This window comes from Suricata suricatta, chromosome 1 (assembly GCF_006229205.1).
Source record: "Suricata suricatta isolate VVHF042 chromosome 1, meerkat_22Aug2017_6uvM2_HiC, whole genome shotgun sequence".
NCBI classification, from domain to species: Eukaryota; Metazoa; Chordata; class Mammalia; order Carnivora; family Herpestidae; genus Suricata; species Suricata suricatta.
This window is the reverse complement of record NC_043700.1, coordinates 47,263,718-47,286,464: the sequence shown is the minus strand read 5'-3', so window position 1 is coordinate 47,286,464 and position 22,747 is coordinate 47,263,718. Positions and strand designations below refer to the sequence as shown.

The 22,747-nt window shown below is 48.4% G+C and overlaps 1 protein-coding gene across 3 annotated transcripts in view; it reads left to right on the top strand.

Moving 5' to 3' along the window:
- Positions 1-21,222, top strand: part of ZNF395 (zinc finger protein 395) — a 44,696-nt gene extending 23,474 nt beyond the window's left edge. For 2 of the 3 annotated variants that reach the window (XM_029938419.1, XM_029938422.1), the window contains exons 2-10: positions 5,483-5,729; positions 7,315-7,523; positions 9,501-9,610; positions 13,148-13,383; positions 13,845-13,945; positions 14,647-14,923; positions 16,257-16,349; positions 17,193-17,296; positions 17,600-17,711. In XM_029938419.1, coding sequence (XP_029794279.1) covers positions 5,496-5,729; positions 7,315-7,523; positions 9,501-9,610; positions 13,148-13,383; positions 13,845-13,945; positions 14,647-14,923; positions 16,257-16,349; positions 17,193-17,296; positions 17,600-17,711 — 1,476 coding nt within the window. In that variant the 5' untranslated portion in view covers positions 5,483-5,495. Of the gene's footprint in view, positions 1-5,482; positions 5,730-7,314; positions 7,524-9,500; positions 9,611-13,147; positions 13,384-13,844; positions 13,946-14,646; positions 14,924-16,256; positions 16,350-17,192; positions 17,297-17,599 lie in introns of those variants that run through there. The other variant, XM_029938413.1, reaches the window with a different exon arrangement.
- Positions 21,223-22,747: the final 1,525 nt, after the last annotated feature.

Here is a 22,747-nt window from a genome sequence, read left to right as displayed (position 1 = left end):
TTCAGCTCAGGTCACATCTCACGGTTCACGAGATCGAGCCCCACATCAGGCTGTGCGCTGACAGTGCAGAGTTTGCTTGAGATTCTCTTTCTCTCTGCCCTGCCCCAGCTTGTTCTCTAAATAAATAAATAAATAAATTTAAAATAAAAAAAATCACAGTGAAAACAATTTTAAGTTAAAACTTTATAGATATAAAAGAAAAAATTAGCTTTCTGATAAAAGATTAAGACTGACATGCAAAATACTTAGCCCAAAGAACTAAAAACTCAAACTGTCATTCTGGGCAGTGGTTCCCCAGTGGAGGTCATAAAATAGGCAGAAAGCTAAGATTTAGTAGGGGACCTGAAACTCTTGGCAGAGGCTTGATGTCCCTCGCCAGCTTCATAAACTGTTCACTGGGGGGAAGCAAGCACCCGGGATGTAGCAAATGGGACTCTTATTCTAAGTGTCACTCTCCTTCAACAACCACAACCACAAAAACTCCCAAAAAGTCCCGTTAGTTGTGTACGGAATCACGCTGACTTATGACTCGCACCCCGGAAGTGCCGTTCGGTGATGTCCTGGCTGCTGCCGTGTCCGTGGGTGGTAGGAGAGAACCATCGTGCGCCAGTACATGCACACACACCTACATGTGCCGAGACCGGTGGTTGTCCAGCGGCAGTCACATGTCAAATCGCAACTTGCAGCCCAGAACCACAGAAAGGGCTTGTTTTCCTCTTCTGCCTGTTCCAGTTATTTAACTGATGGCAGATGTCCTCATTAAGGGCTATTAGCACATCAGAATATGTTTGCTGAGCCTGGAAAAGAGTTAACCCCTTTGGACACTCACCAAAATATGAGGGCAGCCAGCCCCACCTATTAGTGACAGCAGCAGGGTGGGTAGCACAGGGTGGCTCAGGATCCCCTTAAAAACGGGCCATCACTGAGAAGGCTTTTTTAGAGGGAGTTTATGCTTCAAAGAATTCTACAAATAACTTCAAAAAGTGGGAATTGGCTACCCTGAAATAGATGTTTCTTGATTTCTTTTTGCTGCACTAGAACCATATACTAAATTAAGGCATGGCTCTTCATATGGACCACCAATGGCTCCCAAGAAAAACCCCAAATGGGGAATGACTAGAAGTAGAGACGAGGAAAGAAGAGTTTGAAGGGGGCTGTAGTTAGACTGATAGAACACACTAAGGAGGGTGGTGCCTGGGTGCTCAGTCCGTTAAGCATTGGACTTGAGCTCAGGTCATGATCTCAGTCTGTGTGTTTGAGCTCAGCGTCAGGGTCTGTGCTGACAGCTAAGGACCTGGAGCCTTCTTCAGATTCTGTGTCTTTCTCTCTGCCCCCTCCCCTGCACGCTTTCTCTCTTTCTCTCTCTCAAAATAAAATAAAGACATTAAAAAAAAAAAAAAACATGTGAAGGAGGGAGGGTGCCCCTCCACCCGAGGTGTAAAGTAGTAGGCAATCCCGAAAAGTCATTCTGGGTCCAGAGTTAACCTGGCTCCTTTAGCCACCTGCGTGATAAAGCCCTGTAGGTGTGCCGGTCATTTCTGAAGGACTCTGTTGATTCTGTCGTCCATAAAGCCATGTCCATAAAATAACGAGTGTACTAATGAACCCAAGGGAGACATTGATCGCCCCTGGGGATGCTGCCTGCTCTACATTTAGTCTGATTTGTATTCACTTCCATGCTATCAATCCCCCATATAAACTGAGCAAAAGTTTTCCTTAACTTTTGGGATTGTCCTATTATCTCTTTGTGCCCCCTCAGAGGGTGATCGATATGTGTGTAAAGGTCTTCCTGAACCACTAAATGATTAACAGTGACTTGGACTGTTTAACGAGGTCACGCTAAAGCATTGACCTCTATTTTGTAGGTAGGAGGCCAAGTGGAGAAGAGATTTTTCAAGGAAAGAAAATGCACAAAGAAATGGAAAGAGAGACTTGTAGGGAGCTATTTTTTTTTCTCTCTCAAGGTTCATTGACATGGGAAAAAAGTACCATGTAGATAAAAAGCGGCTTAATTGTTTTATTTTGAGAGATCCCACACCTACTAGAAACCTCCCTTCCCCTGCCCAGGAGCAATGGCTTCTATTTGTGTAGCCTCAGCAAGCTGGCCTCACTGTGGCTCAGTTTCCTCATCAGAAATAGAAGAGTGTTGATCTTAAGTTGTTTCTGAGGATTTAATTAGGTACAATCTGTGAAAGTTAGTGCCTATTAGGTCCTTAATAAGGGCAGTTTCCCTTCCTTGTTTCTCTTCTGCTTTTAAAAATTAAGTTGTGGGCTTACTATAAATAAATCAGATAATAACATGTATTTCAGTGGATTTGGGCCAGTTAAAGGAGAAGGGCCAGAGCGTGAAGGCAAATGCTGGGAGAGCACTGGGTGCTGTATATAAGCGATGAATCGCTGAATCCTACTCTGGAAATCATTGTTACACTAACTTTGATTTAAGTAAAATTTAAAAATTAAAAAAAAAAAGCATCAACAGAACCAATGAACCAACAACAACAAAAAGAAAGGAAATGAACGCGGGGCCAAGCTGGCAGTGGACTGGTTCAGCAACTTGACACAAATCCAGCGGCTTTGGAGGGCTTGGGATTCACAAACCAAGTAAAAACTATCCTTTAAATTACAAAAGAAAAAGGCTTTCAGAAACATTGTCAGAGTCTGTTAGCCAAATATTTCAGGCTCCATCTGACGACTGGCAGCCCAGGAATTTTGGAAATACTATCCTTTCTTCATTTTCAGTGCTAGAAACCTCAGACTTCCGGCTCTGGAAAAGTGGGGGTGGCCATTGTGTTTTTTGGTCAAGAAAAGGTTTTTTTTTTTTTAATTTTCTTTCCCTGGATGGGTGCTGCCATCTGATGTCTCTAGGTGGCACTGCGGCTTTGACTCCAGCTCTTAGGAACCCATTGAAATTAATCTGAAAGTCAGAGGTTCTTGTTTCTGGCTGGAGGCTTCAAGGATGAAGGGTGGTGACTGAGTTCCTAAAACTGACTTAGCTTGGATATACTTTTTTTTTTTTGGTAATGGTAAATAATTTACTCCTTACAATTGTCTTCCTTTTTAGTGTTGTAGTAAAGCTTCCCAATAGTGTTGTTCAGTGACACTGAAGTCACCAGACAGCTAAATAGGAACTCTATAGGATGCTGTGACTCTGACCTTTTCTTATCTGTTCTTTGCTTTCCAGGGAAGTCCCGGTAGAGATATCATGCTATCTGATTCCATCCGATTCTGATACCGTGCTATCTGAAGCTTGGAGTAAAATACTTGTAAAAATGAGCCAAATACTTTTTCTCCTTTTTTGCAACATTATTATTATCTTTTAAACTTATTTTTCCCATTCATTTTACTGCAGAGATGTTTGCTTAGCATACTTTGCTGGAATATGGTTGGAAAGAGGCCAGGATTAGGAGATGTGGAGATAGCATGGGGCCTAAACAGAACCCTGAGGCACTTTGGGAGAAGGGTGAAAAGTAGGAAAATTTATGGAACTGTTCCAAATGAGTTTAAATTCTTAGCTGTGATGATGGTTTTCTTCTGGTGTGAGTGTGGTCACGGGAGGGGAAGTGGAAGGCAAGAGAGATGTGGCTGGTACAATCTCTTGAAATGCCAGGCTTAATAGAGTGGGGTAGAGTTAGCTTGGTGGGGCATGAAATAGTACTGGTATAGGGGTCCATGAACATGGTTGTGTTTTATACCTCCCACAGCGCTGGGGAATGTGCTTTGCACATAGCAATTCCTCAACTAAATACTAACTGAATAAATGACTAGGAGGGAACAGAGGACCTGGAACAGCAGAGATTAGGAATGTGCTAGGGAACCCAAAGGAAATGAACCACAGGACGGGCGAAAAACCAGGAGTGCTGTGCAGAAGGAGGGCGTCCTGAGTTCGCAGAGGGCTAGGTCTTCTCTTCCTCTTCTGCCAGGAGACCCAGGCCTGAGATGTAGGCCCCCTGGTAGGCACCTGCCCCTCGAGTCCTGTGCAGGAACAAAGGGTACAGGTTTGTGGTGGTGAAGGGGCTGCAAAGGCCTGTTCTGTTGTTAGGTGACTGACAGAAGTCAGTTCTCAGGAGTTGGTGAGAAGGGCAGCCAAGTAGGCAGGGAAGCAAGAAGGAGGGCGCTGACAGTGCTACTTTGTATTTCTACCACACTTTGCAGGTTGTGAAGAGCTTCTACAGAGTGTTCTCATTTGCTCCCCCTACATATTGGTGAGGGGAATATTAGTGTTGTGATTTGTAGATGCGGAAACAGGCTGTGAGTGGGCACAGACCGTGTGGTCTGAGGACAGATCTGTGTTTTCATTGTAGCTCACTTAGCAGGCAGGCTGCAGGGATTTCCCGAGGGTACGCTTGTCAACTGATTTGGATTGCTGAGAGATCCAGAGGATGAAGTTCTTGTTTTCCAGAATAATATAGGTGCATGAAGGTCAAGGAGGGGCTCAAAGAACTCCTGAGGGTCCCACTCAGCCCTGGAGTTCATTGAGTGCCACAGTGGTTAGAACCCCTCTTCTCTCACAGGAGGAATCTGACTAGTGAGACATCAGACCAAGTTGCTAGTTTCAGTCTCCTCCTTAGCATTTCCCTCTCTAGCGCGTGGAAGGCAGTGCTACCCAGTTCCCTGCTTTCTGCAGTGTGATGAGTGGGGGTCCATGGGTGCCTTCAGAGTATGCTGAAATGACCCTCGCCATTTTTCACTCTGGCTCCTGTTTGTCATGGGATGAACGTGCTGACCACTTTTACTGCCGTGAAAGTCAAACTCTCAGCCTTAGTTCCTCAAGTGTAAAATGAGGAAAGGAGAGTTAGCTTCTCATTTCCATGGCTCTTTGCAACTTTGAAGCCAACTAAGCTTGAGAATCTGCGAGTCTCTGACAGATGTCCTTGAGCTTTGACTTAGTGATGTCATATATAAGGACCTGACCTAAGGTCCTTGGTGTGTGTGTGTTGAGGTTGAGCTCAGAGACTGCTCTTTGCTGGCAGAGCAGATTAAACAGCACAATGCAGGATACAGCCATCAGATACAATAAAGGATGTCTTAAGTTAGCAATGACGAATTTGCCTAAGAAAATACTTGGTGTCTTCTAAAAGTGTTTTTTTTTAAATAGAGTAACATTTAATGATGTAGTAAAAGCTACGCAAGCTATTTAAGGGAGAATTCAGTTCACCTAACCGTAATCCCATATTTGTGGAAACAGAAGTTTGTAAATATGTATGTAGAAGAACTCATGACATGTGACACAGGAAAATCGGGTATCTCTCGGAGGCAGCATCTTGAGTGATTTGTTTTTTCTTTGTGCTTAATATTTTCTAAGTGTCCTACTAAGAACAGCTATTACTTTTGTAAAAAGAAATTGTAGAAGTTACTTTAAAATGTTTCATCTACTTTGACGGGTGCTTCTAGACTCCTGCTGCATGTAGGGCATTGTACTAAAAAGCTTCCTGATTACTCCAGATAATGGATAAAGGACTCCTTGTCCCCTTTGCCTCCACAGGAAAGGCAGCAGCATGGCCAGTGTGCTGTCCCGGCGCCTTGGTAAGCGGTCCCTCCTGGGAGCCCGGGTGTTGGGGCCCCCTGGGGCAGCCCCACCGTTGGAGCCTCAGACTGAGCTGCTGGAGGGGGCGGCCACCCAGCCCTTCCTTGCCTCTAAGGACACTTCCTGCCAGGAGCAGCCCAAAGAGATCCTCAAGGCTCCTGGCCCTTCGGGCCTCCAGCAGGTGGCCTTTCAACCTGGGCAGAAGGTAGGTTGGTCCCCATGTGGATGGTGTCTGATATTCCCAGGCTTGGGGCTGGCAGGCCAGCAGTGCCCTGAGTGACAGGCCACAAACTCTCTGGGCACCAGTTTGTATGCAGACCGTTTACTTGCATCCCTCTGGGCCCTTCGGCAGCAGGCTTCCCTTGAGAGTGGGTCATCATTAGCAGACCCAGATTTCCTCTATGATAGTGCTGTCTGGTACCTGTTATTCTGGACTTAGTCCTACTCAAAACCTTAGTTCAAAGCTTGGCAAGAGCTCAGTTTCTCAATCTGCCTCAGTTTCCAGCTTGACAGAACAAGAATCTGAGGCTTATGAGAAACATAATATTTCAACTTTGAATCACCTTTAGGCATTTTCAAGAGGCAAAGGTGTTTGTTTAGTCAGGATGACATTTGGATTTCCTTTTCCAGTTTCCCTCCCCTTGTGGCAGGGCTCAGTCATCACCTGTACCTGATATTATCACCAGGTCCGAATGCATTGACTTCTCAAGGACCCATAAATAGAGACTACCTCCCTGCTGAGGCTTCTATTGTCAGGCCTCTTTTCCCATGATGTAAAGTGACCTGCCAACTGCTGGGCACTCCTTGAGAGAAGTCTGCCTACCTCTCCACCCCTACCATCTAGTCCTTAGGTAGACTTAGAATCTTCTGAAGGGAAAAATTCAGTGTGTGATCAATTCAGGTAGTAGTTGGAAAAATATATAGGCAGCAGATATAAAGGACTTCAAAGGTAAGACAGAGCAAGACATCAGGAGGATGGATACAGAGTTCAAATTCATTTGGTTAGAGAATTTAGTCCATTTACATTTAAAGTAATTACTGATAGGTAAGGACTTCCATTTTGTTAATTGTTTTCTGACTGTTTTGTAGTTCCTTTGTTCCTTTCTTCCTCTTGCTGTCTTCTGTGAGTTGTTAATTTTTTTGTAGTTATATAGTTTGGTTTCTTTCTCTTTCTCTTCTATGTATACACTAGAGGTTTTTTCTTTCTGGTTACCATGAAACTAACAGAAAAATCTTAGGGTTATAACAGTCTATTTCAAGATGATAACTACTTAACTGTAATTGTACGTGGATTCCAAGATCAGAAAATAATTCCAGAAACTGGCATGTTTGCTCTCTCCATCTAGAGAGTTTATAAGGATCTGTTCTGGGAAGAACTGATCCACTGTGGCTAATTTGGGTGCCCAGGTGGGAAGCAGGTACCTGGGAACATCTGCTTGAATTAAAAATGGGTTCAGAGATAGGGGCACCTGGGTGGCTCAGTTGGTTGAGCATTGACTTGGGCTTAGGGCATGATCTCGCAGTTCATGGGTTTGAGCCCCACGTTGGGTTCTGTACTGATAGCTCAGAGTCTAGAGCCTGCTTCAGATTCTGTGTCTCCCTCTCTTTCTGCCCCTCCTCCACTCATGCTCTGTCTCAAAAATGAATAAAAAATGTAAAAAAAACCCAACAAACCCAAATGAGTCCGAGAAGCAGTTTGTGGCAGGTAGATCCTGGTTCTCAGAACTGGGAGCATATGGCCTAAGAACTACCAAGTACTGACCACTGGTTGCTCTTTTTCTCCCCCTCAGGTTTATGTGTGGTACGGGGGTCAAGAATGCACAGGACTAGTGGAGCAGCATAGTTGGGCAGAGGACAAGGTGACTGTCTGGCTTTTGGATCAGAAGTTACAAATCTGCTGTAAAGCGGAGGAGGTGTGGCTGGCTGAGCTGCAGGGCCCCATCCCCCAGGCACCACCAGCCTATAGGCCTGTCTCCAGGAACATTGATGTCCCAAAGAGGTTTGTGTGGGAGCACTTGGGCTCTGGGCTCTGGGAGTCACGTGGGCGGTGAGGCACTGGGTTGTGGGATATCTTGTGTTGGGGAAGGACTGTGCAAGTCCTAGCCGTCTAGTTGTCCAGATCCTGGACAAATAGGATTCAGAGAGGGGCGTTCTTTAAAACAAACAGACAAACACACCGAGAATGGCATCCTTTCTTCCCTGTAACTCTACTGTGAGTGGTTCATCTTTGGCATGGCTAAGCGCTATTTTTGCCCCCTTCATTCTTAAATTAAAATAAGTAGCTTTTCATGATGGGAGATGGGAAAAAATGGCTTAGATCAGGAGTCAGCAAACTTGTTCTGAGTGGGCCAGATAGTAAAAATCATGTAGTTTTATGGCCCAACCAGTCTTTGTCCCACTCCTCAGCTCTGCTGTGGGCAGTGCTCCAATAAAATGTTACTTACAGACACTCAGATTATAACTTCATCTAATTTTCTTGTGTCACATATCAAGAGCTAATTCTTTTGATTTTTAAAACCATATAAAATTGTGCCATTCTTAGCTTATGAGTCACATAAAAATGGGCAGCAGAGCACGTCTGGCCCACAGCCCACAGATTGCTGACCCCTGGCTTAGATCTTCAAAACTGCTGAAGAGTGAAGAATGCCTATTTTGCTTTAGAATTTTATGATAAAAATTTCCCCTGAGTGTATGTATATATTCCCACCGGCCAGTGGGTGTTGCCGTGTGCCGGATGTGCAAGCAGTCAGGTCCCCCTCCACTGCTTTCTGTCTGTGGGTACCCCCATTGACGACAGCATATCTGGTGTCTTCAGACAGACCAGTGCAATAGTATTTGGTTGCAAATTCAGTGGAACGCTGGCAAAGAAATTGTTTTGCTCCTCTATGGAAATAAAAATTCAAAGATCACACACAAAAAGGGGATGCTGATATGTTTACTATATTAGTCTTAGTCTTGGTTTAGCTGCTTCAAACCCGGTCCCAGATTTCAGTGGATTTGAACTGTAAAGAATGAAGTAACACAGTCCTTTGAAGTAGATGAGCCACCTAGAAATTTATTTCAGAATAACTTTTCATACTTTTACTGTAACTTATGGTAAGTGGCTCTAAGTTTACTTCCACGTAACGTAGCTTTATATGGATTTTTAAAAATTACATGTAAAATTTTATAGAACTCTGCTCTGAGCACTGAGATTTACACCAGGAGATTTAGCGTTTCTGGTTTACTTGCTCATTGGCTTGTGTACTGCGTTCAGAAGCTGTCAGACTACCTCATCATTTTTTCTCAGGGGAGGGGAAAGGAACTGGTTAGTGTAATTGTTCTTTATTTTATTTTATTTTTTGTACATTTATTTTTGAGAGAGTGAGACAGAGTATGAGCGAGGAAGGGGCAGATAGAGAAGGAAACACAGAATCGGAAGCAGACGCCAGGTTCTGAGTAAGTGGTCAGCGCAAAGCCTGATGCAGGGCTTGAGCGTCCGAACCATGAGATCATGACCTGAGCCGAAGTCAAGCACTTAACTGACTGAGCCACCCGGGCGTCCTGCTCTTTCTTTATTTTAAGTAGAAGATGGAGAAAGGAGGGTAATTTTAGTGCTTTCATATTCCATCAGTTGTCTTTTATCCCCCTGGTTGATTTTATTGCTTTTGCTATTCTCTCTCTCCCCCAAATAAAATTCTTGATTTTAAGCCGCAGTTAGAGTTAGGAAATGAATTTAGGGGACAATGTAGCTGCTTCCAGGTGTCACTAGTGGCATGGGGACCGACCTGCTTGCAGCGGGGTTGACTGATACTAGAAGCGCAATTCAGAATGGGTATTTTTCATGAAGAACGAGGAGAGAGACCTTCGTGCTTTAGTTAGCACGCACACTGGCTGGTTGGAGTGGGGGCGTGGAGGGGACAGTCCAGAAGTGTTAGTGGGTCTGCTGCCCACTGTGTCAGGAAGTAACCTCTGGCACTCACCCACTTGAATCCAGGAAGTCGGATGCAGTGGAAATGGACGAGATGATGGCGGCCATGGTGCTGACGTCCCTGTCCTGCAGCCCAGTCGTGCAGAGCCCTCCTGGGGCCGAGGCCAACTTCTCTGGTGAGGAAGGGGGCCCTGGTGGGTTCTGGGTGTGGCGCAGGCCCGCCACCGCCTGCCTCCGCTTAGACCAGCCAGTAGACTGGCAGTAGGAAGTCTGGAGTCTCTTCTCACTTGCATCTCAGACTGGCTGAGTGACACTGAGTTAGATGCTTCCATTCTTTTTCTTCAGTTTCCTCAGCTGGGGAGGAGGTTCCTGGTGCATTGTGAAGATGTTGAGCATGAGGCTGGCCGCTCTTCTATGGGAGTAAGTGAGCGAGGCACTTCGGTGGGGGCCTGAACAAGGCCCGTAGAGGAATATTTAGTTCACAGAGAAGCTGACTAAATGGTCCCCTAGGGGCCTCGGAAGATTCATGCCCCCATTCCAAGTGCCTAATTCAGCCTTGTAAATTAGTGCGGGCCTACAGGCCAAGGACCTGGAATACATGAGCTGAAGTCTAAAATCCAGTTGCTTAATACAGAGCAACAGTATGACTTCACAGCAGATTCCCGAATTAAAAGAAAATACTTCTGGTGCGACCCCTCACGCATACATGATTGGCAATACGGGAGGAAGAAGGGTTGCCTTATGTTAGTAGTTTGACCAGACTGGTAGTGAACCTGAAGTTGTTTTTGAACTTCATTATAGGGCTGGCCTAACTTACTCCCAAGGAATAACTTTTCTTCATTGGTGACATCTAGCTGAAATGCAGGCTACTTAAAAACTTATAGGAAGATAGGAGTTAGCCGTGAACACATGTCAGGAGGAAAGAGGCCTTTGCACGTATCAGGCATAAGGAATTTCCCTACATAGAAGGCAGATTGAAAGGCAGGTACAGCAGGCTTGCTGCCTCCACCCAGAGCCTGTTGCTGACGCCTGAGAGTCCGATGGCCCCTAGCTGTGGAGCTCAGCATTGCACAGCTGCTGCAATGGCAAAGTGGGGAGGAGCCAACTGTAAGTTTTTCAGGAAATTCTACAAGTTTCGGAGATCCCGGAGGAAGATCAGGAAAGTGTCATAAAGGCAAGGAAAATCACTGACTCCAATTCCCATCAGGTGTGTGTGTCTGTGAGTGTGTGTAAAACACATAAATACACGTTCACACACACACCCCAACACCAATGTTAGACACATCTGATAATATGCCCTGATCCCAAGAGCTTAAGTCCCAGTTTGACAGCCATTTTTAATGGTCTATTAAAGATTTTTTTCCCCATTACAGTATATTTCTGATCTTATGGTTGAAGTCAGTGGAAAAATAAGGGTTGCTTGGCAGCTAATTATATTGAAGTATTCTGCCAGGAGAGGTCTATGCCTTGCTGTAGTTATCACAGGTACTATTTACATGGAAACTACATATTCTCTCTGTTCTCTCTACTGTTGGGGTGGTTGTGTATGTGTGTGTGTGTGCAACAGGGAATTATACACATTTCTGAAAAACTCACTGTAAACTTCATAGCTATGCATTTACAGAGGAGTACTTTGTTTTCCTGGTGTAGAAAATCTGTTACCCTTGCCCTACAAGATCTTAGGATCCAAGGTAGAGTCATTTATGTTTATCTTATAACTTACAGATTAATGTATGATACTACATTTTTGTTGTTTTCTCTTTTTCTCCCACTGTATGTCCCCTTGCTGCTTCCAGTGTTTGAGCCGTTTGGGCCATTCCTGTGTGGAAGGCTGCTGTGCTGTAGGGTTGACCTGCCCTTTCTCTCCAGAGCCTGATCCCACCAGATGCAGCATTCTCTTCCCTGGCCTGTCTCTCCCTGACAGACGTGTGTGGGCCTTGGGCCCGTTGGTCTGTTGGTGGCTCCTGAGTTCTTCCCTGAAGGGCTACCCTGTTTTATGCCCTACGTGTGCATGTTGTAAACTCTGAGTTTTCAAGAAGTCATCGCTTTGAGACTTGACAGGGATACTTAGGGAGGGAAGAGTTCCTCCATCCTTTTCTCCTCACATGGAGAAGAGCCTGCCCTGGACACACGGAATGCTGGGAATCTATTTCAAATGTCTAGATTAGCCTAGAAGCAGTTGGGAATTGAGCAGGACGAGAGAAAAGCAGTAGGATTTTTATCCTGACCACAAGGGGTGTGGTAGTTACCTCAGAATCCAGGGTAGGGCAGCTGTGTAGAATGGCTGCCCATGCTGGCAGGTGGGGCTTTAGGGGACGTGGCCATCACATGACACATGTCACAGTTCCCCACCCCCCTTCTCTTGCTATTTCAGAATTTCACATTCTCTTGTGCTGTAAATTAATCTGGATTTATGGCCTGAGCATGGAGAGTCTGGGTTGGGTCTAAAGCAGCCTGAAGACAGGCAGGTTTTTTTTTTTTTTTTTTAAATGTTTATGTATTTTGGGGGCAGAGAGAGAGGGAGACGGAGGATCCCAAGTGGTCTCTGCTCTGACAGCAGCGACACCCATGCAGAGCTTGAACTCACAAACCTTGATATCATGACCTGAGCCGAAGTCTGGCGCTTAACCAACTGAGCCACCTAGGCATCCAAGACAGGCAGTTTATAAACTGAAAATTGCACCTGTCTCCCTGTGGTCTTCTTCCTGTTCGTCTGCACTGCTGGGAGCAGGGCAGTGGGTTCAGGGCTGTGTGGTGTGGAAGGGCCTCCCTGTCAACTCATGATTCCTTTCAACTGTCTTTGCCACTCCGTTTGGGGGGTGGGATCCTAAAACCTCCCCTTTCTGAGCTCTGGTCCCTGCTCTGCACTGCTGGCCATTTCCTTCCACGGCCACGTGGGTAATCATTAACCGACAGACACACACTGCAACTTCATTGTATATATTATTAATAGAAAGATAATGAACTCTCAGAGTTCGTCTCTCCATCTGCAGATGTGTTGCTTGTGGGTAAAAGCAGGACTCACCCAGGCTGTAGCTGGCTCCAGTGAATGTTACCCCTCCTGCAGCTGGGAAAGCTGGTGCAACTTTTTTTCATGTGCCAGTTCTGAGGGCCTTGCCTGGGTTTAAATTCTTGAAAGGCATTTATCAAGAAAGCCTGGCCCAGGAGCTCTTAAGTTGGTCTTCCATCTGACTTGCTGTTGGGGGAAGGGCCCCACCTGAGACCCAGCAGGCCTGTGGTGCAAGTTCTCATCAACCCTTTCAGGCTTAGATGCAGGAGGAGGGACTGTCCCTCCCCACACCCCACTCTCTTCTCTGCTTTTCTTTTTAACATATAAAGTGAGAAATACATTTTAATTAGGTTATCTTTCTACTAATAATACATAAAATGAAGTTGCAGTATGTGTCTGTCACTTAATGATTACCCATGAGGCTGTGGTAGGAAACGGCCAGTGGTGCAGAGCAGGGATCCTTTCCCAGAGCTCAGAAATGAGAGGTTTTAGGGTTCCCGCCCCCTGCCCCCACCTCTGCAAGGAGTGGCAAAGCCAGGCAGAGCCAGAGCCAGGAATTGGATTCAGGAACCCAGACTGCAGATTAGAATTTCATGGTCTCTGACTGGGGCTGTTGGTTGAATCTGGTGTAGACAGAGTTGTGCCGAAAGGAGGCGCTGCCCGGGGACAGCAGGTGAGCGCCCGCTGTCCTCTCTCCATTCAGCTTCCAGAGCAGCCTGTGATCCGTGGAAGGAGAGTGGCGATGTGTCGGACAGTGGCAGCAGCACCACCAGTGGGCACTGGAGCGCAGGCAGTGGCATTTCTACACCCTCGCCTCCCCACCCCCAGGCCAGCCCCAAGTATTTGGGGGATGCCTTTGGTTCTCCCCAGACTGATCATGGATTTGAGACCGATCCCGATGCTTTCCTGTTGGATGAACCAGCTCCACGCAAAAGAAAGGTTTGTGATGTGGTGTGGGGGCTGATGTCAGCGTGGGGCCAGCTTTGGAGGGGATGGGGTGCCCCCCAGGTCCTGGATGTTCTCAGGCTCCACCCCATTTCCGGTTTCCTTTCTCCTCTGTTCTGTCATGATATCCCCAGAAGCCCACTCCTCTTTTATGCTTGTTCCTTTTCACCTCTGCCCTGATCCCTGCCCTCTTTGCGGCTCTCACATAGGGCCTGCGTATGTGGGCTTCTGGCGGGGTCTCACCCACAGCACAAGGCGCTGCTGCTGGCAGTGGGACCGTATCCTGGGGCAAGGCTGTCTGCCCCTGCCTGTCAGTTTCTCTGGTCCCAGGGAATCCCTCCCCTAGAGCTTTTTGTCGGCTTGTGTTTGAAGGCAGCTGAAGTCTCCCCTGCGCGAGGGTGAGGAGTGGTGAGGAGAGGGGCACATCCCAAAGCTCCCATCTTCCTTTCTCCTAGAACTCTGTGAAGGTGATGTACAAGTGCCTGTGGCCAAATTGTGGCAAAGTTCTGCGCTCAATTGTGGGCATCAAACGACACGTCAAAGCCCTCCACCTGGGGTAGGTATCAAACCCAGGGCCTCTTTGCCTAGAGACTCACTCGGGAGGTTCTTTCTCCTGCCACCCACAGCCAAGAATGGTTCCGAGAAAATAACTTGCTGAGAACACCACCTGGTGCCTATCCCCGGCCCCTGTGCCCAGCAGAATAGCCTGTTGGAAAGCGATCTTTGCTGGGAAGGAAGGACCCTCCCTTCATGGTGCATGTTGACGCCATTCGTGGGGAGGGAGCTCTGTCCATCCTGTGGATGTGTCTTCCTGGTTGACTATAGGAGGCAGGGTGTTTGAGTTCCCCGTAGAAATTAGGCTATTTGGTGACTCCTCATTGTGGGTTCTGCACCTGCTTCCCCTCAGAGAGCTGGGGCTCCGTTAGCTCTGACTCCCTGGAGCCAGGGCTGCTCAGGGTGGTGGAAACTGATTCACAGCCCTTTCCCTTGAGGAGATAGTGTGACCCCAGGTAGGTGGGACCCAGAGGGGACCCGTGGCAGAGCCAGATGACTGCTTCAGGAGGAGCGGTGGGAGGAGGAGCATCGGGTGCCAGGAAAAACAGTGTTCAGGCACGTAATTCTGTGTTCGATCGGGCTCCTTCCCTGACTTGTTGGGCGGGCCTGGGCCAGCACTCTTCCCTCTTCTGCCATGAGGTCTCCTGGGTTTGACCTGAGGCAACTTGTTCCTGACCCTCACTGCATCTCCCTCCCTCACAGAGACACCGTGGACTCTGACCAGTTCAAGCGGGAGGAGGATTTCTACTACACAGAGGTGCAGATGAAGGAGGAAGCTGCCGCTGGCGCCCCCACAACTGACCCAGCCCCAGCCCCCAGCATGACCAGCCCACCCCTTGCCCTCCTCCCTCCACCTCCTCCCAAAACCCAGTCCTCAGGCCCAGAACACCCCGGCCTGGAGTCTTATCTGCCCTCTGGTGCTCTCAGCAAGTCAGCTCCTGGCTCCTTCTGGCACATTCAGGCTGATCACGCATACCAGGTATGAGGCTGGGGCACATTGGGAGCTCAGCCGTGGGGCCATAAAGGATGTTCGGTGTCTGACATGTCACCAGCCAGCCTGATCACAGGCCGCTGACTGCCCTGACCAAAGGCTGAGCCCTTTGGCTAAATTGCTAATCTCTAACTTCTATAAAGAGGGAAAGAAAAATGACCTTACATTCAACAAATGTGGGAATTCCAGAGTTCTGCATCGGTGGCTGTCATGAGTAGTCCCTAGAAATCTGGCTGAATCCCTGAGTAACCAGGTGGATGGATTTGGACTGGGGAATTGTTACATCACTGGTTATACAAATGTAGCGCAGTTGTGCTGCTCAGAGTAAATCCGCAACTCTTAAAATTGTGTTACAGTAACAAACAATCCAGCACCCATTTTTTTGAATACCTACTGTGTGTCAAACATTGGGCTAAACTTTTCAAATAGAGTAAGGCATAGTCTCCGACCTTGTGAAGCGCACAGCTTAGCTGGAGAGAGAAATGAACACATAAGTCTGATTAATTGTAATAAATGGTCACAGTACCTTGAGAAAGGCATGAGAAATTGTTGCAGGCACAGGAAGAGCCAAGCTGTTATGCCCACGTGGCTGGGAAAGTTGTCATGGAGGGGGTGACGTGTAGGATGGTCCGTGTCCGTACTCCGGGAACGCACAGCTTGCTTTCTGGCGTTTCTTTCCTTAAAATCCTTTGATGCCTACAGCTTGGTTTTATCCGACTCTAGGCTGATTTACAGGTTAGTAATTAAAAAGCAGTGCTTTCAATCAGACAGCCTTTACAAAATGAGCCAGCTCTCCTCATTAGAACGAGTGGCCGCCTGGCTAGTTTATGTTTGGCCAGCTTCAGGAGGCCCTTGAGGCAGCTGGCTGGCCCTGCACATTGGGACCTCTGGAGGGCAGCTGGTGTCTTTGCACCCGGGCTCCCAGGAGAGTGGTGCTGCTTCCATGGGTGGCCTGGGGATGCCATCTACTGGGTGCAGCCACACCACCTGTGCTTAGAAGGGTGTGGGACTGCTTTTGGGAACTGCCTGTAGCACGTTCATGGTACATGAGCTAGCTGAGCAGCTAATCCACTCTGATGATTCAGGCACAGGGCTGGCCTGAAGACCAGCTCTCAGAGAAGGGATCCAGCAAACAGTAGGAGTTGGGGAAAGTGGGCTTGCTGGTGCTGGGGTTTCTCTGGGGCACAGTATTTGCGTGCACCCCCATTGTTTCCTCTTGGAGGCCCGTGCTCTGTGGTGGGCCGTGAAGTCGCAGGGAACATGGGTGGACCCGCAGGCTGCCTGAGTGCGCCCCAGGCTGACCTGCTCTTGTCTCTGGCAGGCCCTGCCATCCTTTCAGATTCCCGTGTCGCCACACATCTACACCAGTATTAGCTGGGCTGCTGCCCCCTCCACGGCCTCCTCCCTCTCTCCGGTGAGTGTGCGTGAGCCCCAGGGCCCCCCTGGGGTCAAACCCAAGGCTCTTCCGCATGTTACTAGCGCTGGAGGCCATCTCCCTGAACTTGCCCTCAGCACCCAAATTTCCTGAAGGCCTCCGTGCATTCTCGCACTTGCCTTGCCCTCCCTAGCTAGTCACAGCCCTCCTAGGAGGTGCAAGGAGTGTGTAGGCAGAGGAGAAGCCAGATAAAGCAAGTTTACTACCAGGGAAATCTCCAGGCGAGTCTGCGGTCAGTGCCATATTGAGCCCTGAGTGTGTGTGGGTGCTTGCTAAGGCTTCAGTGTGGAGAGAAAGAAAGGCAGAGAATATGGGAGAAGTGGAGAGGATGAGGAGGGTCATGAAAGAAGATGGGAGCTAGTGGGGCCACTGGGCAGACTGTGCCTATAGGTTGCTTGCCTCTGAGCTAAAATAAATCAGAAGTCCTTTGAACCACCCATAGTGGCTCGTGGTCTTCGATATCTCCTACTGGAAGTTATCACACATTGTCAAACCTGGGTGCCTGAAGGGGCCTCGGCAGCACAGTCCCTCCTTTGTCCCACATGTGGTGACTCCATCTAAACCTGCAGGGAGCAGCCCACCAGGAGGCCTCCTGTTCGAGGCACCCACTCCATCACAAGTGTGGTTTAAAGACCTGCTCCTCTGCTGCCTCTCTCCCCGCTTGGCCCCTGCTTCCCCGTGCCTGGAACATCTTACAATGGAAGGTCCCCCGCCCTGCCTGTCACTAAGAGGGGCTCAGCAGGTGTGGCTCTCTCACCTTTCCCTCCTACCCTCGTGCCCACGGCCTGTGTGTGCTTATGGTCTCTCTCTCCCCATGGCCAGGTCCGGAGCAGGTCGCTAAGCTTCAGCGAGCCTCAGCAGCCACCACCTGCAGTGAAGTCCCACCTGATTGTTACTTCTCCGCCCAGGGCCCAGAGCAGCACCAGGTGAGACTGTTTGTTCCTTGGCCTCCCTTCTGGTTTCTGCCCCCACTGTCTCCACTACAAGTGTGGGTTCAGAGCCCACCTACTCTTGTCTCCCGGGTTAGTTTCCCAGGGTGGTGGTGTGAGGGGTGGAGGTTCACCAGGGAGGGTGGGGACATGCTGGATGTAGGGGTGGACGCTTTTGTTCCTCTGGCTCCTTGACTTGCCTTTCCAGCCTCTGCTGGTTTGCTCAGCCTCGAGCCTGGTCACTGTCCAGGTCTGTAGCCACCACTGCGTGTCTGCATCCTCCTAACTCTTTTTGGCCAGGAAAGCCCGTGGGGAGGCCAAGAAGTGCCGCAAAGTGTACGGCATCGAGCACCGGGACCAGTGGTGCACGGCCTGCCGCTGGAAGAAGGCCTGCCAGCGCTTCCTGGACTGAACCCACCCCGCTGCTGCCGCCGCCGCCATCTCTGCCGCTGCAGGCTCCTGCTCCCTGCTCCCCGCCCCCACCGGCAGCCGGACTGAGAAAGACAGACGCATCCTGTGCCCTCCGCAGAGACCTAACTGATACAGAGTGGACATTGGGAGTTTGGGCTCTATTGGATAAGGTTTAATACTTAAAAACATTTTCCCCCACCCACCCCTGACTTCCCTTTTGGGAACATTTGAGTTTTTCAAAGATGAAAGGAAAATACTACCCCCCACCCCTGTACCCCTAAAATAAGAGAGCCAAAACTGACCAAGGGTATTCTGCAGTGAACCAGAGACCAAAGAACTAATTACCCTCTCTTTCCCACGTCTCTGTCTAGGGGATTAGTTTGCATGTATCAAAAGAAGGAACAGCTCATTCTGTTTTCCTGCTGAGTTGGTGAATTCTTTGCTTTCTCAACTCTTCCAGAAGGGACTGTGAGCAAGATGAATTTACTTTTCTTTAAAAAAAAAAAGTTTCTGGCTGAGGACTCCGAGAGCAGGACCTGTGGCTGGTGGGGGGCATGGGGGGCATCTGTGCACTTTTTAAGGTGCAGCTGGCCCGTCTTCTCCACCCGAATCCAGGAGAAGGGAGAGCCTGTCCTCACCGAGCAGCTTCCATGGAAGTAAAAGGAAAACCCTTTCTTGGTGACAACTATTTGAATCTGGGTTCCCTCTGAAGTTGGGCTGCATCCCAACAAATATTGTATGGCTTCTTCTCAAAGCCCAGACTAATAGGTTTTTAAAGACTGTCCCCAAATAGCTGAGCCAAAAGGCTGTACGAATTCACTTTTTGAAATGTGGCAGTTAAACACTACCTTGATCCTTCTTTCCTCTGCTCCTTGGGGAAACGTTGGAGGGTTTCAGTATTTGTGAAAGCCCTCTGCTGAGTGAACAAACTCCCTCTCGATGTTCCTCCCTCCCGGTTATGGAGATGACACCTCTAAAACACTTTATTTTCTTTTCCCAGTGTATTCAGAAGCCTTTTATCTGATTAAAGTTTCCTTTCATTTGGATGAGAGACCCCTCCCCCATCCAGCCCCCAGCCTGTGCAGGTTCCTCTTTGTCTCTAGCTTTACCTGGGATTTTCCCATTCCCTCCAAGGCTGCAGTTAGGGCTGGTGTGGGGGAGGGAGAGGACGAAAACAGAGGAGGTAGAAAGGTAAGTGGCAGCTTGCCGCCATGTTGGAGACGGAGTTGGCAGGTTCCTGATTGTTGTGTTGGCTCAGGGTCTGGGAGAATGTGATCTGCTCCCTAAGGTGACCAGTAGGACAGGACTCTGCCATCAATGCAGGAGGTCTCTGGAATTTAATCAGCGTTGGTCCAGTTCCTGAGATGGGAGCGTCCGGTGGATGTGGTGTAACCTTCTCAGAGGTAGCTGCTGAGCACCATTTCTTGCTTGCAGCGGTGGGGGGGAAGGTCAGAAGAGTCCTGAGAACTCTGGTGAGGAGGGGCTGGGTTAGCAGCTCCTGGTGCTGCAGCCCTCATCTTGTTTCTGGAGGCCCGAAGAATTGAGAGCAGCCTGGATCGCGTTGCTTGGGAAGTAAATAAGCAAAACTATTCTTGTTGACGAGGAGGGAGATGTGGATGGGGAGCTTGGTGCCCTGCAGATCACTGCTTAATTACAACCAGACATGCTGGCCCTCAGGGAGGGCATGAATTGTTTTGGGGCTCCCCTTGCTCTTAAGCCTGACTTGTTTGGGAGTTCCTCAGGCCAGCAGGAGCGTGGCCACCCGGTGCCTGCCTGTCTGGGATCTCAGTGCTGTACTTACATGCTGGAGGTCGGGGGCTCGAGAATCCCACCAAACCACCTCTCCTGGGGCTGGGCAGCAGCCTCCGTCCCCTGGCTGTACCTGAGGCCGTCCTCTCTCACTCCCAGGTGGAGATACCGGCTTACCAAGGCCCTTCGGCCACTTCATGTGGGACTTGTGCAGGTGTTTGTGAATCTGTGACAGTGAGGGTTAGAAAACCCAACCTTAGAGGCATGGTGTGTGAAGGGTGATAGTGACCTGGGTTTGGTGATGGAGGGACAGACACTCATGCATAGGTGTCTTTGGTGGTGATGGGGTATATTTTTATAACTTAGTTAAAAAAAAAAAAGGAATCTGTCCCTAAAGCTGGAAACAAGGCCAGCAAGAGGTGGCCCAGGGGCCCTCCTGTCCCTTCCACCTCCCTGAGAATTAAAAGCTGACGGCAGATTGTGGCTCGTCCTGACAGCTCACCTCCCTCATCCATCTTCAGATCTTCTTGGCAAGGGGAGGGGGCTTCTGAGACGTGAGGACCCTGCCCAGCAGCATTCTCCCCTCTCCTCTTAATCTTGGCTCTTGTCGAGTTTCGTCTTTAGAAAAGCTGTTTTCATTTCCCCCCTCAGTTTGGACTTTGTCGATATAACTGGATATCTAGGCTTCCTGTAAGTGAGGGAGGCTTCTCTTGTCATTGGTACACAGGGAAGAAAAGGAAGAGGAGAAACAAGAAATGGATGAAACAGTTTAAAACTGAGGTGGCTTTTTTTTTTTTAATGTTTTATTTTGGTGCAGCTTTTCCATGTCTATATTTGCTCCTCTCCTTTTCCATGGTGGTAGCCTTCTCTGGCCTCTGCCCTCTCACCCCACCTTGTGGCTGTTGTGTTCTTGACATGTGCTCTGCCCTTGGGGTTGTCCCGTTTGTTTCTTCTCAGAGGGTGGGGGTGGCTTGTGAACCGATCAGCGACTCTGCCTGTTCTCTTCATCTTTGTGTCTCTCCCTGCTTCCCAGCCCACCTGGGCCGCAGACTCTGAGAGAAGGTCAGGTGCCACGGGCGTGCATTTGAAACTAACAGGACTGATTTTCTGTGATTTTGGGAAACCCATTTATTCCGGGGATGTTACCCTTATTCAAAGTATTTCTTGGAATTTACCTTTGGAGTCTGTGGTGCCTGCTTTGAATAGCCTTAATGATACGAAATCTGTACCTATGCTCATTCAGTGCAGAGTCTGGTGAATGAATGATATCTGTGGTCAAGTGACTTGACAGGTGCAAAGCTCACAGGCTGACCAGTGAGGAAAATAGCTTGGATTTATGTGTCTTTTAAGCTGGCTGTGAAGGCAGTTTTGTAATTTCAGAGAGCGTTTTGGGCAATAGCCACATTGTGATTGTAAGCCTATAGCTTGACTCCTTGGAGGACATTATTAATTTGGGTGTGGAAACTCTGATTTGTTTGAAGAAATCTGTCCTGTTACTTTCTGGACCTCCCACGTTCTGACTTTACTAGGGGCCAAAAAGAAAAAAAAAAAGAAAAGAAAAGAAAAAAAAAGAAAAAAGGAGAGAGAGAAGAGGGAGATAAGTCCCATCTGTGAATTTGTCTTATTGGCGCCTTTTCCCCCAGCTGTCTTCCAAGTATTATTTTTACTGTTAAAAAAATTTTTTTTAAAAATGTGAAATGTAATGTTTTTACAGCAACAATATGAAATATATTTTATAAGGAATAAAATGGTACATTGTCTGATTTAATGTGTGCCTGTCCCTCTACCCCCTCCCCCTACGAAGGATGAGATTACTATTGTTCTTGTTGTTAAACAAATGGTGGCATGTGGGCAAAGCATACACATTCATTAGCTTCTAGTAATGATAGGGACCACCAGGCCAAGTTCATACATGAATAACCAAGTGCTGACCTAAGTAACCCAATGGGAGAGTTACTACTCTGATTCCCATTTTACAGACGAGAAGAGGGAGGCACAGAGGTCATATAACTTACCCCAGGTCGTCAACTGGGAAACAGTGGCACTGAGGTGGTAATCCAGGTAGGAACCATTTTATGTACTGCTTATATTGACAGTGGGGAGCATATTCTTGGCTATCTTCCTGAGTTTGTTGAGGAGTCGGTAAATGACTTAGGGAAAAATAAGTCCTATTCTACTTATGGGATGGTTCTGACTTCAGGGAGCAACACGGAGCACTCCCCGGGTTCTTTGATTCTATGTACTGTGATGGCCCAAATGGCTAGTTCAAACCTGGCCCAGGTGGGAAGCAGAGAACAATATCTCATCCTTGAGCTGGGGCTGCTTTATGCAGTTTTAGCTTCCGGGACCACAGGCGTCTCTGAGAGCGGGATCTAGGCACCCCTCAGAGGGCCTCTCGGTGAGATGTGCTCCTAGACCCAGGGGCTGGGTCATAACACTCAAGCCCAGCAGCTGGTAAAGCTGGTATGGGGGTGGTCTTTTGGCCGTTTCCCTTACCTTGTGGTAGACCACAGGACTTCTCTTGTCCCGTTTTCCCTTATCCCCTGCTCCCCAAGAAAAGTCCTAGTAGAACCCACTGCTCCACTGCCATTTGCTCAAGCCCCTTTACATTACTTGTGACTCTGGGCTACACATTCTCCATCTGCACTTCCCAGGCTCAGCTTTCTGGCTGCATGCACAGACTCCCTAACTTTCCAGCTTCTAGTTGGGTTTGACCAACAGGTGACACCGCACTGGAATTTGATGGGGCTGGAGGACAGAGAAATTGGGGTATTGCATCACCTGGCCCTTCCTGCAGTGCCTGAATGGCTACAGTTCCCTACTGAGAGCTGAGTAGGGCGCTCCTTACCCTCCCTTACTGATTTTCCATCACCCAGTCTGCACTCCAGACATTTGAGACTCCTCAATTACCTTGTCTGGGTGCACCCTATGTTTCTTTGCCTGACAGTCACACCTTAACATGTTTCGTGTTAAATTGGAGATAAACATGACCACAGCAAGATCGTCTGGGCTCTGTCCTTTTCCTCATGTCTTAATCCAGTGGTCTCAAACCAGCAAGATCTGCATCACTTGGCACTTGTTAAAAATCCACATTCTCTCTGTGAAAGGAACGGCCCCAACAGTGAGGTTGACCTGCACCAGGAGGTTCTGAGCACCCTGCCCCTCCCCCTCCGGCTCATCCATTCATGCACTTGGGTCTGGAGATGCAGTGCAATCAGTGTTTATGCTCCGCATTCTTGCCCGTCGTGCTTTATATAAAGCAGAGCCATGTGCCTTTTGCTTCTCCTT